General features: G+C 43.9%; 1 protein-coding gene across 1 annotated transcript in view; it reads left to right on the top strand.

Annotated features, from left to right (window-relative positions):
- Positions 1-5,225, top strand: part of LOC139721632 (uncharacterized) — a 78,290-nt gene extending 73,065 nt beyond the window's left edge. Inside the window, exons 15-17 of the mRNA XM_071632966.1 lie at positions 482-635; positions 1,692-1,984; positions 5,073-5,225. Of these exons, the coding sequence (XP_071489067.1) occupies positions 482-635; positions 1,692-1,984; positions 5,073-5,225 (600 nt within the window). The remainder of the gene's footprint in view (positions 1-481; positions 636-1,691; positions 1,985-5,072) is intronic.
- The last annotated feature ends 9,529 nt before the right edge of the window (positions 5,226-14,754 follow it).

Raw genomic sequence — 14,754 nt, 5'->3', positions numbered from 1 at the left:
ACTAGGTTTGTATTCAGACCTTAGATAAATTTTCAAAGCAACAAAATTAAAGCCCACTTTTTTAACAAGTTAGTGTCTAACACAACCAGGAGGGGTCTGAAATAGCAATAAAACGCGTTCATTTTGAATTTAAATCAACTCTTGCAGCCAACATAAATTATAACTATAGTAATAGCTATAATCAAGCGCTTTCCTGATGAAGTAATTCGTTTATAAAATGCTGACTGAAATACGTTAGTAACTTTAAGAAGGCAATGAATCAATAACTTAGCCCTTTGCCCACGGAATTACCATTGATGATAATAACATAATAAATTATATGAATAATAATGGAAATAATGACAGGTCTCATTTATCAATACATTGTCGTGACTTCTTCATCGTTGGTACTACTCTCCTACAAGGCCCTATCATTTCTATTTTAGTTAATCACATTCGTTGACTATGAAGTGATTGTCGCGTTTTCGTCATTAACTCACAGAAGGGCAAGGATTTCGAGTTGGGTGGAGACATTCTCAAGACCGCTCAGCGTCACTTTAGCGAGAAGAGCGGCACGCAGCGGCGGTCGCCAGCCTACGAGATGTACACGCGCTACGTCCCCGTCCATGCAGTCCGGCATGAAGAGAAAGACACAAGTACGAAGTACTCTTGCTTCTATTTCTCTTTGACTCGCCTGCCTGGCTACTCTTCCTCTTCATCCTCCTCTTTTCTTTTTCAGTCCTTCATTTTGCTTTATCTTCCATCTTTTTCTATCCATCTCTATATTTATTGCCATTTCGATCAACTTTGTTGTTCTCAGTCGCTCGATTTTCACTCTTGGATTTGTTATCAAGTGTCTTTTCCCCGCCTCTGAAACCAGTGGTTTCTGATCTAAATTTGCTGCCTCTGACATTAGAAATACAGACGTCATAAATCCACATTTTCGTTTTAAAAGCAATTAGGCTACACCTTAAACATTTTGCGTTTCATAATTACTCGTTATCTCTGCGTGTGCTATGGGGTGAAAAGTAAAAAGTAAAAAGTGCACGCGGTAAGACTTGAGGGGAAGTAGACCAAGAAGTTGCAAGAAAAAAGAATGACAAAATAAAAGATGGAGAAAGGAGCACATCAAAGTTCGTGTACCAAGTATTAAATGATTGAAGGTGGCGTACACACTGTCCCGAAATTGAAACAAGATAGCAATATATTATAAGAAAAATATGGAATTTTCAATATCTAACGAAGTTGGCGCCGATCTTTTTTTTTTTTTTTAATCAATCAACAGCCGAGGCAAATTCGTTACCTACATAAGGAAACACGACGACATCCGGTCAACAATAGGAGACTGCATAAAGATGTGAATCTCCATCATAAATTGAACCTTCGCAAGATTTTCGGGCAATTTGTTGGCTTGACAAGGATTTTGCTGCTGCTCACAAAGTTGCTGCCTGGAACCTGAGAAACTCCATTGGCGGGTTAAGATGCCCTCACGAATAACCCAATGTTTACTAATATACGATGAAAGCCTAATTTGAACATTTCTTGTGTCTATTTCTGTACAGTGTGACGCTGCCTCCTGCGATCGCATTAGGCAAATACATTTACAAGGGTTGTGACTTGTGATGATGAAACGAACTATTATTTGAATTTATTTTTAAGGTCAGTTTCTGTCAGTCACTTTATCACATTTTACTCGTGTCTGGTCCGAACAGCCTTGATCGTCCCGAATACAAGCCCGGTGCCCCGAATCGACACGCCGAAAGAAAACTTGTTCAACATCCTTGAGACCATCCCTACTACGGCTTTCCAGAACCCAACTTCTCCTGCTTCCAGCAAGGACCCAGCGGGAGTAAGAGAACGGAGAGGAGTGGAAGGAATCGGCGATGGAAGGGGAGGAGGAGGAGGACGAGGAGAAGGAGGAGGACGAGGCGGAGGTAGTGGGCGTGGTGGTGGAGAGGCAACTGCGACGCGCGTGAAGAACGGAACGCAAACCCAGCTGGATGACGTAAGTTTCAAGCATTCAGAGTTTAATAGTACCCAACATGGCCGGCGCAGCCGTGGGGGCTGTGGGGGCTCGGGCCCCCACACTTTTTGTGCACCATACAAAGGAATACATAAGGTGTCATCAATTTGGGCCCCCACATTTTTTTTTAACCCGGAAGTATAATGGCACTAAAATAGAAATAGATAGGGATCTTGAAGTATGGTTGCGGTAAGATTATGTTTTTTCTCTGAAGACCTTTTTTTTTTTTTTTTTTTTTTTTGCTTGTTAGCTCATAAACCCGGAAGTGGGCCCCCATACTTTTGAAAACACTGCGTCGGCCCTGCCCAACTGATTATCATAGTCATTCATTTTGAAGCCATGTGCTGCGGCAAGCAGGCCTGCAGCAATTCTAGGCGATCCTCAGCAACACCGTCATTAGGCGTGTACAATAGATTAGATAGCCTGCCGTGCTCATGGTTACAATTTCAGATTTTCTTCCCCGAGGATCTAGAAATGAGCCTTTCAGTTAAACCTGTCCCTATCATACAGTTATACAATGTCATTTTGTCCACCACTGAGCAGCGTTTGGATTTAATGCGGCCACCAGGGAGGTGTTTCGTTGCCACCGAGGAAGCTAAAGCCTCGATTTAGTAGAGCCTTTCAAACAAGAATTACCGCGACAACGTCTGGGCAATCTTTTCTTACCCTGCCTGTTAAAACGGTCCCCGCAAAATGTTGCTCGGACGTTGTCGCGGCAACTTTTACCAAATTCTACCCTTTGATAAGCAGCTTGGGTAATTGCCCAGACATTACCCCGATAACTCTTCTGTTAAAACGTTCTCGCGGCAACATTCCTTTGATACACTCAACACGCATGCGCAATAGTCCAAACAGAGTAACCCACCGCTCGCCGATCACGTGCATGGATTGTGACCTCACCCCCTTCACGTATGAATGGGTAGGTTGTTATGGAAACCTATCGGGAGGTTTCAAGTGTGTGTCTATTAAAACGGCACCCATCGCCCTCTCCTGCGGTTTTTGATAAATTATTGCCCGAGACGAGGCATTTTGTTCTCCGGACTTTGTCCCGACGTAGTCGGGGTAAGGTCTGTCAAAACAGGGCTTACGTAACCCAAGTCAGGCTTTAAATCTCTCCCCCCCCCCCCCCCCCCCCCCGGACTAGGCAATTTGGACACAGTGCCCTACCTTGGGCACAACCGCTGCTGCAAATGGGACTCGAACTACAAACCTCACATTTGACAATCTGTGGTCTTATCCAAAGAGCCAGGACTCCTCCTCCTGTACATGTACAACACTTGCTCGAGATTGTCCTCGAGATTGTCTTTAAGGTCCCTACTGAATGAGTGTAATCTGGTTACCTCACAGACGTTTTTGCTATACGATTAAGATTTTTGGTTGTTGGCGTGTACTACACTTGCTGTAAGGGAATGAATAAAGTTTGCTCACTGTATGCACGAATTAGTTCACAGGTATGCATGTTTTCGCACGGATGTAAAATGGCTATTATGTTATATTATTTTCATTATCATTATCGTTATTACTATTATTATTATTATCATTATCGTTATTACTATTATTATTATTATTATCATTATCGTTATTACTATTATTATTATCATTATCATTATCATTATCATTATTGTTATCATTATTATTATCATTATTATTATCATTATTATTATCATTATTATACCCCCGCCAAACGAAGTTTGAAGGGGGTATATAGGAATCAGCGGACGGTCGGGCGGTCGGTCCGTTGCAAATCTTGCGTCGCGAACTACTTCCTCAGTTTTCAACCGATTCCCATAAAACTTGGCACAGATGTGTGCCTTGGGTTGTAGATGTGCAAGACGTATTTTTTGACAGTACCCAAAAGTACGTTGCCATGGTAACGGCATATTATGGGCAAAAATGGGTACAAATCTTGCGTCGCGAACTCCTCCCACAGTTTTTGATCAATTTTTATGAAATTAGGTACAGATGTTCATCTGAATATGTTAATGTGCAAGACACATATTTCCGCAGTGGCAAAAAGTGCGTTGCCATGGTAACGGCATGCTATTGGTAAAATATAGGGCAAAATGCTTCCTGGCAAAACTGCTTCATCAGTGTTCTTCCAATTCTCATGGAATTCATATTGAATGTTTGTCTTAGGATATAGGTCAGCATGACACATTTCTTGACAGTGACAAAAAGTATGTTGCCATGGTAACAGCTCACATATTATGAGCCAAAATGATGGAAAAATTTTGTGTTGCAAACTACTTCCTCAGTTTTTGCCCAATTTCCATGAAACTTGGTACAGATGTGTGCCTTTGGTTGTAGATGTGCAAGACGCATTTTTTGACAGTACCCGAAAGTACGTTGCCATGGTAACGGCATATTAATGGCAGAAGATCAAGGAAAGATCTTGCAGATTTAACTACTTCCTCAGTTTTTTGACCAAAGCTTATGAAATGTGGCACACACCTTGATCTTGGGGGGAAAACGGGGAAGACATATTTTTCGGACGTGTCGGAAGCTGCGTTGCCATGGTAACGGCATATAACTGGCAGAAGATCAAGGAAAGATCTTGCGGATTGAACTACTTCCTCTGTATTCGACTGAAGCTCATGAAATGTGGCACACACATTGGTCTTGCTGGGAAGATGTGCAAGACATTTTTTGGACGTGTCGGAAGCTGCGTTGCCATGGTAACGGCATATTAATGGCGGAAGATCAAGGAAAGATCTTGTGGATTGAACTACTTCCTCAGTTTTTGACAAAAGCTTATGAAATGTGGCACACACAATAGTCTTGGTGGGAAGATGTGCAAGACATATTTTTCGGACGTGTCGCAAGCTGCGTTGCCATGGTAACGGCATTTAAATGGCAGAAGATCAAGGAAAGATCATTCCTTGGGTAAGACTGTCGTCACAGGGCGGGGGTATTAATCACCTTCAGTGATATTTCTAGTTATTATTATTTTTATTTCTATTATCATTATTATTATTATTATCATTATTATCATTATTATTATTATTATTATTATCAATATTATTATTATTATTATTATTATTATCATTATCATTCGTGTTCGTGTTGGCAGAGTTGGGGCACGGCCTACCGACTGGAGCGGAAGGTTAGTGACACCGTGAAAGGGGCCAGCTACTACAAGAACATGGGGAATGAGCAGCGAACGCGGGCCTGGGTGGCAGACATGGCTATGGAGTATGGGTCTACCATCAAGACAGAGGAATGATTGAAACGCTAAGAGACACTGTAAGAAGATGCCAAACCGGAGCAATAACAAACAGAAAAACACAATCAAATGATGTACAAGAAAAAAAAATAATCAGGGACTTTCAATTGTAGCTTGGTGAATTGTGCCATGATGTCATCACAATGCTTCAGATTCTCTCGGGTTTGATCTTTCAGTCTTGCGCAGAGAAAGTCACAAAATGCAAGGCAGTAAGAGATCATGAACAAAGATGTGTACGATTGTCATCACTTATTTATTTATTGTCTTTTTTTTCTACCATCTGACTTTGTAGAGAGACAATAATTATATGCCTTACAGTATTGTGCCCTTTGAGGGAGATTATATAATCTGTGATCATCATGATAAAGTCATGATATGTACCTTTCAGCGCGGAAAAGGCCTAGCTTTAATTCTTAATCTTACCTGGACAGAATCATGTTAAACAACAAAATTCAATATATACATTATAAATGCAGATATTACAGGTGAGCAAGTCTATGGCATAATCAGTGAAAATTGAGAATGCAAGAATTGTGAGACCCGAGTCATTTGACTGTCATTAAAATGATTGAAATTGTCTACATATTTGATTGCATTTGCTCTTATTTCCTGGTTGTTTCTATTACTGTTATGTAGCCTGTGGCTGCTGCACATGCGGCAGAAGCAAACTCACCATTCAGTGTTGCAAGTGCTTGCCGATCACAATGTTACCTATCATGTGCATACTTCAGAAATAACACTTGGCATGTTTACTCTCCAACACAAAACACATTTTCACTGCACATGCTGTTTCATCCAAATGACTTAAAAGACAGGCAATGAAAATACATGTTACCTTGTGTTGACTTATGGAACTCTGATCATCACTAATATAATGAAGAGAATGCATGGTACATAAGAGAAACAGCTGTATGTCCCATATAACTTATGACAATTTTTCTGCTAGTGTTTTCTCAAATTACCTGGATATGCCCACGCATAAACTTTTCAAATAAAGATTCTGTCTATGACATCATCTGTCAAAATTAATTAATAATTTGATTCACAAAAAGCCATTGGAACGCACCTTCCCTGAACTGAGCATAACTTACATGCTTCTATACAGTGCCTTTTGTTAATCATTATTTGCGCTATGGAAACATACAAATTACTCTTAGTCTAGAAGGAAGTGCATTCTAATGTCAGTATTCAAATAAGTGGTCAAGCAGTGATTGACAGTTGATGTCATCGATTTGTGGGCGTATCCAAGCAATCTTAAGAAAAGCAATACAAAAATCATAAGATATATGACACATATTTAGGTACCATTTCGGTCATATAAGTGATGATCAGGGTTAAATACATCAACAAAAGTCAACATGCATTATTGCAGAGGTCCTCTAACACTTAGCATGATGACATACATACATACATATAACAAATAAATGAAACAGGTACAATGCACTCTCTATTTCACATGATTTTCACATTGTTTAGAGAATTCATAGTAAAGACACTATAGGCATACGGCAAACGAGTCAATCATTTTACAAACAAAATATCATCAACATGGACAAGAGATATACATTTCAGTAAAAATCACCTTGATTTTACATTATCTTGGCCTACGACAAAGACTACAATCCTGCTTGAAAGACAGCACATGTACCAGTTGTTACTGTCAGAGGACAGAATTTTGTGATGAGAAAGTGTATTATATTGCACAGGTTTGGTGTGCCTGTAGGGTTTAATACAGAGTGCCACACAGGGAAGCAAACACTCTGTAGTTTTTGGAGAGATATAAGAACTGGCCAGTGGCAGCATACAGTTGCCATGGGAATGCCATCCCATGCTACTAATTCCCCAGCTAGTTTCACTTCACCACTTTGGGGCATGTGTACTTGCACGTGTTACAAAATATAGTTCTGTTTGTTGATTAATGTTGAGGGTTAGATATGCTATGGGAGAGAAAAGAATGAGCATGTACTTTGTAAATTATAGTTAAGGTTATTCAGAATATGAAAATAATAACCAGGAATATGATTTTTACTGGAAGGAGGAGTGATATTTTGGTGAGTGATCAGTCACAGAAAGTGTTGAGCCAAACAGTTCCGGTGGTCTGGGGGATTGCACCTTGCTCTGCAGAGAAGGGGAGAGGCAATCACAGGTCACGTGGAGGAAATCTGCTGATAACTTCCGCTGTGTATCAGCAGTGAGGAGACAGCTTATCGCACGAGGCTGATAGCTGTTGTGACCTGTTCAGAAGACAAGTGACGTTTGACCTTGGGGTTTCTTGTTTGTTTTATTACTTCGGTAATAAACGTGCATATTACTGCAGGTCAACTGGTACGCTCATTTATTTGAGTACTCTCGGGTATCTAAACCAACTCACCCCCCTAGGGCACATAACAGCCCCCATCCCCCGACAAGTGGCGTCACGGACAGGATTTTTGACGTGGAGCAGTGATAGAAACCCCATCGTCGTAGCGGAGGACGAGACCTCAGCCTGATTGGATCCAGGTGTCACGTGCATGACTGACGGCGAGACAGCATCAAGTCTGGGTGAGACGTTCGACTGATCAGGGCGAGGACGTGATCATCGAACACCAGACAGACCTAGGCTGGTTGGCGGTGCTGATGGAGTGCTGACTGCGTGGCATCGTAGATTGTCACCGTGAGACGTTGACTGATCCGCACGAGGACGTGATCATCGAACACCAGACAGAGCCAGGCTGGTTGGTGGTGCGGATTGAATGCTGACTGCGTGGCATCATAGACAGAGACTGATCAGAACTGGATGTGGTTCAACCGAGTAGACATCCAAGCTGGATGTCAGAGTGGTTTAGAGTTACTTACGTAGTTAAGTAATTGTCAGTAATCGTGTACTGAGATTTTATGGTGTTTGTATTTGTTTTCTTTCCCACTGTGAGCCTTTTGTTACAGCAATGGCAGAATCCGTAACTCAGATGATTGCAGCGCTCACCGATGCGTTACAGGGATTGAATGTGCAACGCGCTCCACCACCAGTGAAGATCAGCAAGTTTCGAGGCCCTTCACGAGGAGAGTTATCACTCCAAGAGTGGCTGGATGAGTTTTCTAGTTATGCTAGACACTATAATCTTACAGGAGAAGCCAAGGCCCAAGCGCTGTTGGATAATTTAGCTGGAGTGGCTAAAGAAGAGGTCTTGTGCAGGAGTGATGATGTGCGGAAAGACAGCGACAAAATAATTGACGTCTTAAAGTCTCTCTTCGCGCCGGTGGAGTCTGTCCCTTCTCTCAGCCAAACTTTTCACAACCGAGATCAGCTGGAAGGTGAAACACTTGCGGACTACAGCCGTGTGCTTATGCGGATGTACGACCGGATGGTGAAGGCGGCACCAGCAGAGGATGACCGGAAAGCATTGGAACGCTTGAAAGATGGTTCACTAAAAGAGAGGTTCGTCAGAGGAGCGAAAGAAAAGTGGGTCCAGCGTGAACTCAGAAGGATTGAGATGGCTGCGAAAGAGAAGACATTTCTTGAAATGCGTGAAGAGGTGCTGAGCTTCTTTCGGGATCAGGAGCCAGTCAGGAAGCCCCGAGTTCATGAGATTTTCACGGAGCGAGTGGATATTAGTCCCACCACACAACACCATGGAAAAAATGGACCCGACTTGCAGGGCGAGCTGTCCGAGCTGAAGAAGGATGTGGCTCAACTCGCAAAAAGTGTGCAAGCACTCGTGCAAGCACAGACCAATCCTCCCAGAGTGCAGCCCAAGAGAGGGAGAGACAAGTTGAAATGTTATAACTGCTTGCAGAAAGGCCACACAAAGCAGGAATGTACGAAGGATATTGTGTGTTTCAACTGTATGAAGGAGGGGCATGCAAGTAAGGACTGCCCAACGAAGAAGCAGGAAGCAAGCTCCGCGCCAGAAGCATCTACCAGTGCACCTGATACACCAGTGCACCCAGGAGCTAACCGAGGGAGTGTAGTGGCTGGTGAAACTTCATTTCAACCTGATTTGGTGGATCGTTTAGTTGCCAGAAGTCCATGCTGTATGATAGCAATTGGAGGTGTGCAAGTGGGATGTGTCGTCGATACAGGTGCCGAAGCATCCATTATTCCTGCTTCGCTCTATCATGAGGAGTTGAAGAGTAAGCTCGGAGAGCTGCAGGATACGGCAGGGCTCTTTTTGAATGTCGTAGGAGTCGGAGGTATCGAGATACCAGTCCAGGGATACGTGGAGGTACCTGTGGAGATCAAAGGACGAGAGCTAACTGGAAGCTTTCTGGTAGTTGCAGACCAGGCGTGTGCAGTGAAGCATACCAAGTACCCAATCCTGCTGGGCTGCAACATCCTGAGACACATCACCGACCCATCCATCTTCGGTGAGATGAAGACGGCAGTTGGTGGTCCTGTAAGAGAGGCAAAGGGTCCTGACGTTCATGTGAGCTCCATTAAGATTCATCCGGTGAGTGATGAAGTTCTTCCTCCCTTCACAGTAAGGCGCGTTATCTGCAACTGGAGTGCAGAGGATCGGAGCATGCTTCCAAGTGATGTTGTGGTGCATCCTACATCAAGTATGGTCAAAGCAGAGGTGAAAGCTTATGAGGGACTACATCGCCTAGAGTCTGGCTCCCCTCTTGATGTACTGCTGGCGAATGAAACTGGTGAAGAAGTTCAGCTCACGCGAAACACTACAGTAGCTGAGGCATCAGTAGGAACGATGAAGCCAGAAGTCGTGCTAGGAGTGCAAGACGAAAAAATTGTGGTGTCACTTTGCGAAGTGGTGCAGGAGGATGCCAACTGTGGTGCTGCAAAACGTGAGGATGCTACCAAAATAGCAGTTGAGGTTGCAGAGCTACCCCCAGGCGTGAAGTTAGAAGGGCTGTCAAAGGAGACAGAGGCGAAAGTTGCCAAGCTGCTTGACAAACATGCTGCAGTGTTTTCAGCTGGAACATTTGATCTGGGAGAGTGTAATGTCGTCCCACATGAGATTCAGATGAGGGATGGGCCTGCAATCAGACTCCCATACAGACGCATACCTCCCGCTCTGATGTCTGAAGTCAAGAAGATGCTCCAAGAGATGCTCGAGCAAGGAATTATTCGTCCATCCAAGAGTCCCTATGCAAGTCCTGTTGTACTCGTTAAGAAGAAAGATGGGTCAGTTAGACTGTGCATAGATTACAGGAAAGTCAATGAGCGTACAGTGAAAGATTCGTTTCCCTTGCCCCGTATTGAGGAGACTTTGGAGGCACTGAGAGAGGCGAGATACTTCTCAACAATGGATCTTGCGCACGGATATTTTCAGGTGGTGATGGACCCAGCATCCGTGGATAAGACGGCGTTTCGAGTTCCCTGGGGGCTATACGAGTTCACTCGTATGCCACAAGGACTGACAAACAGTCCCAGCACATTTCAGCGGACGATGGAATATATCCTGGGTGATTTGAATTTGAGTCAGCTCATTCTGTACTTGGATGACATTCTTGTATTTTCCCCCACGGTTGAGGAGCATATTCAGAGGTTGGATGTAGTCTTATCTAGGCTGGCGGCAAATGGACTGAAAGTGAAGGGGAAGAAATGTCAATTCTTCCGTCAACAAGTGGAGTACTTGGGACATGTGGTTTCCAGTAACGGAGTACAGGTGGACCCTGGGAAAGTAGAAAAGGTCAAGACCTGGCCACGACCACAGAATGGGAGAGAAGTCAGCTCGTTCCTCGGATTGGCTTCATACTATCGGCGCTTTATTCGAGGTTTCTCACAGATCGCTGGTCCCTTGCATCAAGTTGCCCTGAAGGGGAAAGGAAACAAAGCAGCATTTCATTGGGGCAAGGAACAAGAGGATGCTTTTGTTCAGTTGAAGTCATTGCTGACCGAGTCACCCGTACTGGCCTATCCCAAGTTTGACCAGGACTTTGTACTTGAAGTGGACGCTTCCATGCGAGGGTTAGGAGCCTGTCTGCTTCAGAGGGGGGATGATGGACAACTTCACCCTATAGCTTACGCTAGCAGATGTCTTCGTGGCTCAGAGAAGAACTACACTGACATAAGCAGCTTCAAGATTGAGCTGTTAGCCCTGAAATGGGCTGTAACGGAGAAGTTTGGACCGTATCTCATGGGTGCCCATTGTGAAGTCCTGACAGATAACAACCCCTTAGCTCATTTATCCACAGCCAAGTTGGGAGCTACAGAGCTCAGGTGGGCTGCTCAGCTAGCACCTTTTGACATTGACATTAAGTACAGGACAGGCAAGAGTAACAGGTGCGCGGATGCCCTCAGCAGGCGACCAGATGACATGACAAGCGAAATGGTAGCTACGATGGTGGATGAGGCAACCAGCTCCTCAGCACTACCCAGAGATGAGTTGCAGTCGCAGTGCCCGACGGCCGTGCAAGTATGTCGAGGGGAGATAGATGATCAGCCAAGATTAGGTGTACTGCCTTCATACAATCATGACCAGCTGGCAGCGATGCAAAAGGATGATGAGGCGCTCGGAGTAGTGTGGCGGTTGTGGGAGAGAAAGTGGAGGCCAGGAGAGGAGTTGGATATTCAGGAGAGCCAACAGAGTCAGGGATGGCTGAGGGAGTGGGCCAACTACAAGGAGTACAGAGGTGTACTATACAGGGAAGTAAATGACCCCATTTCTGGACCCATTCAGCAGCTACTCATTCCAGAAGCACTACGAGAGACTATGCTGGAAATGACACACGATAAATGGGGCCATCAAGGGGTTGACCGCACCCTCCGTTTGCTGAGAGAGAGATGCTACTGGCCTGGCATAAGTCAGTACACTAGGGAGTACATCAGGAGATGTTTCAGATGTGTTTCATCCAAGACTCCTACACCTACAGTGCGACCTCCTCTACGTCACCTGCTAGCTTTCCGCCCTCAAGAGATACTGGCCATAGACTTTTTGAAGTTAGATCGAGGGAAAGGAGGGTTCGAAGATGTGCTTGTATTCACAGATGTATTCAGTAAATATGCGCAAGCTGTGCCATGTCGTGATCAGTCAGCTTTGACGGTGGCCCGGGTGTTGAGGGACCAGTGGATCGCACATTATGGGGTACCAGCCAGGATTCACTCCGATCAGGGCAGGTCATTTGAGGGTGATGTCATTAGAGAACTGTGCAAGCTCTATGGAATCGCAAAGTCCCACACTACAGCTTATCATCCGGCTGGAAATGGCCAGTGTGAGAGATTGAACAAGACTTTGTGTGCACTGATCAGGTCGCTAGATCCCAAAGAACGCAGGAAATGGCCCGAACTTATGCAGCACATACTCTTCGTGTACAATTCAACACCACACAAGGTGACTAGAGAGACGCCATATTTCCTGATGTTTGGCAGGAAGCCATCGTTGCCTATCGATCACATGTTGAATCGCTCGATGAGTAACTGGAATGAGGATCATGTTGCGACGCAAGAAAAGCTCATACAGAAAGCTCACCGCATTGTGTCAGATCGACTCAGAGAGGCAGCTGAGAAGGAAGAAAGAAGGCACAACCAACATACTTCTGCTGCTCCATTGGAGATTGGAGATCGAGTGCTCAGAAAGAGAAATGCTTTCACTGGGAGGCACAAGTTACAAGACAAGTTCTTTGAAATGTCTCATATAGTCGTTGATAAGAATGAGGAGAATGACGTGTACAAAGTACGGCCCGCCATGGGAGGAGAAGCTAAGTGGGTTAATCGTCGACAACTTGTGCAGGATCCCCGTGCAGAAGAGAATCTATTGTGTAATGTGTTACCAGAAGCCTTGCCGAGTAACGATGGTGCAGATGGAAATGGTGAGGAGCACGGCCATGACAATCATCGCAGCATTCACGAGCACAATGACTCCAGTGACACTGAAGATGACTGCAGTGGGGATGACGATGATCATTGGAATTTGGAATGGAGATACAATGGTCTGCCTGATAATGAAGAACCGTCGGGAATGGTTGAAGAGAGGCCGGTACCAAGACGATCAAGTAGATCGACGAAGGGAGTGCACCATAACCCAGAGCATTGGCCGAGGTCATCGATCAGTAGGCCGTCTCACTGAGTATTGAAGCTTGTTCCATGTAACAAGCGGGGAAGAAATACTTGTAGCAAACCCTGAGAAGTAAGTGTATTTTGCACTTCAAATGGTAAAAGTGATAAATTTCAGGGAGGAATATGTTCTGTTGCTTCCATGTCGTGAAGTGGGATGCACTTCCCTCATTTTGTACATAGAGTCAGGATACATGGTATCAGTGGAGTTGATAGTGATTTATCTCCGAGGTATGAGTTTTAGGAGTTGAGATACATCATCTCATTTTCAGCTCATTCTCAGGTCATATAGACGATGAATGGCTCATTGTTATGTTTGCATGAAGTATTTGTACGTTTGTGCATCATACAGGACTTAGAACCCTTTTTACATACAAGTGGTTGTATGCAAATTGTCCTAGATTGAATGTATACAGGATAAGGTATACGTGAGGCCTTTTTTTATAACAGTAGTGGTGTACTGATTATCACAGGTTGAATGTGTACAGGTTGTATACATGAAGAATTTCAGGTATACCAGTTGTGTATACATGTTATTACAGGTATTCTATGGAAGTTATTCCTTGTATACATGAAGATTTGAAGTGCTTCACATTGTGTATCTTAATTCAAGGTATATATAATTACCACATGCATAGATGTCGATACACTGATATCTATGTGGTTTGATAGTTTGGATATAAGGAGCAGATGGATGTACCATGATAGGCTTGTTTGTGGTTGCAGGTCTCAATAACCTGACTTTTGGATTATAAATGCACACAGGATTTGCATGTGTACAGTTTGTTTATCCTGCACATTAGTGTACTTTTATAAGCTGTGCACTAACTGTCATGGAGGTGGTTTTGTGTAGGCAGTGGTGGAATTTCATTTGGATTCCAAAGGTGCCGTTCCAATGTTGGTATGGATAATTCAGTGACTTACCAGTATATGGGAGAATAGTTTAAAGGTGTTTGTATGCTTTCTATTCTTACCAGAATGAATGTTATGGAACAATCGAGACGAATGTTCCCCAAGCGGGGAAGATGTCAGAGGACAGAATTTTGTGATGAGAAAGTGTATTATATTGCACAGGTTTGGTGTGCCTGTAGGGTTTAATACAGAGTGCCACACAGGGAAGCAAACACTCTGTAGTTTTTGGAGAGATATAAGAACTGGCCAGTGGCAGCATACAGTTGCCATGGGAATGCCATCCCATGCTACTAATTCCCCAGCTAGTTTCACTTCACCACTTTGGGGCATGTGTACTTGCACGTGTTACAAAATATAGTTCTGTTTGTTGATTAATGTTGAGGGTTAGATATGCTATGGGAGAGAAAAGAATGAGCATGTGCTTTGTAAATTATAGTTAAGGTTATTCAGAATATGAAAATAATAACCAGGAATATGATTTTTACTGGAAGGAGGAGTGATATTTTGGTGAGTGATCAGTCACAGAAAGTGTTGAGCCAAACAGTTCCGGTGGTCTGGGGGATTGCACCTTGCTCTGCAGAGAAGGGGAGAGGCAATCACAGGTCACGTGGAGGAAATCTGCTGATA

The sequence above is a fragment of the Diadema antillarum genome, unplaced genomic scaffold (genome assembly GCF_040938485.1).
Source record: "Diadema antillarum isolate AM-2024a unplaced genomic scaffold, OU_Dant_1.0 scf00000014, whole genome shotgun sequence".
NCBI classification, from domain to species: Eukaryota; Metazoa; Echinodermata; class Echinoidea; order Diadematoida; family Diadematidae; genus Diadema; species Diadema antillarum.
The sequence above is the reverse complement of the archived record's forward strand: the minus strand, read 5'-3'. Positions and strand labels throughout refer to the sequence as shown.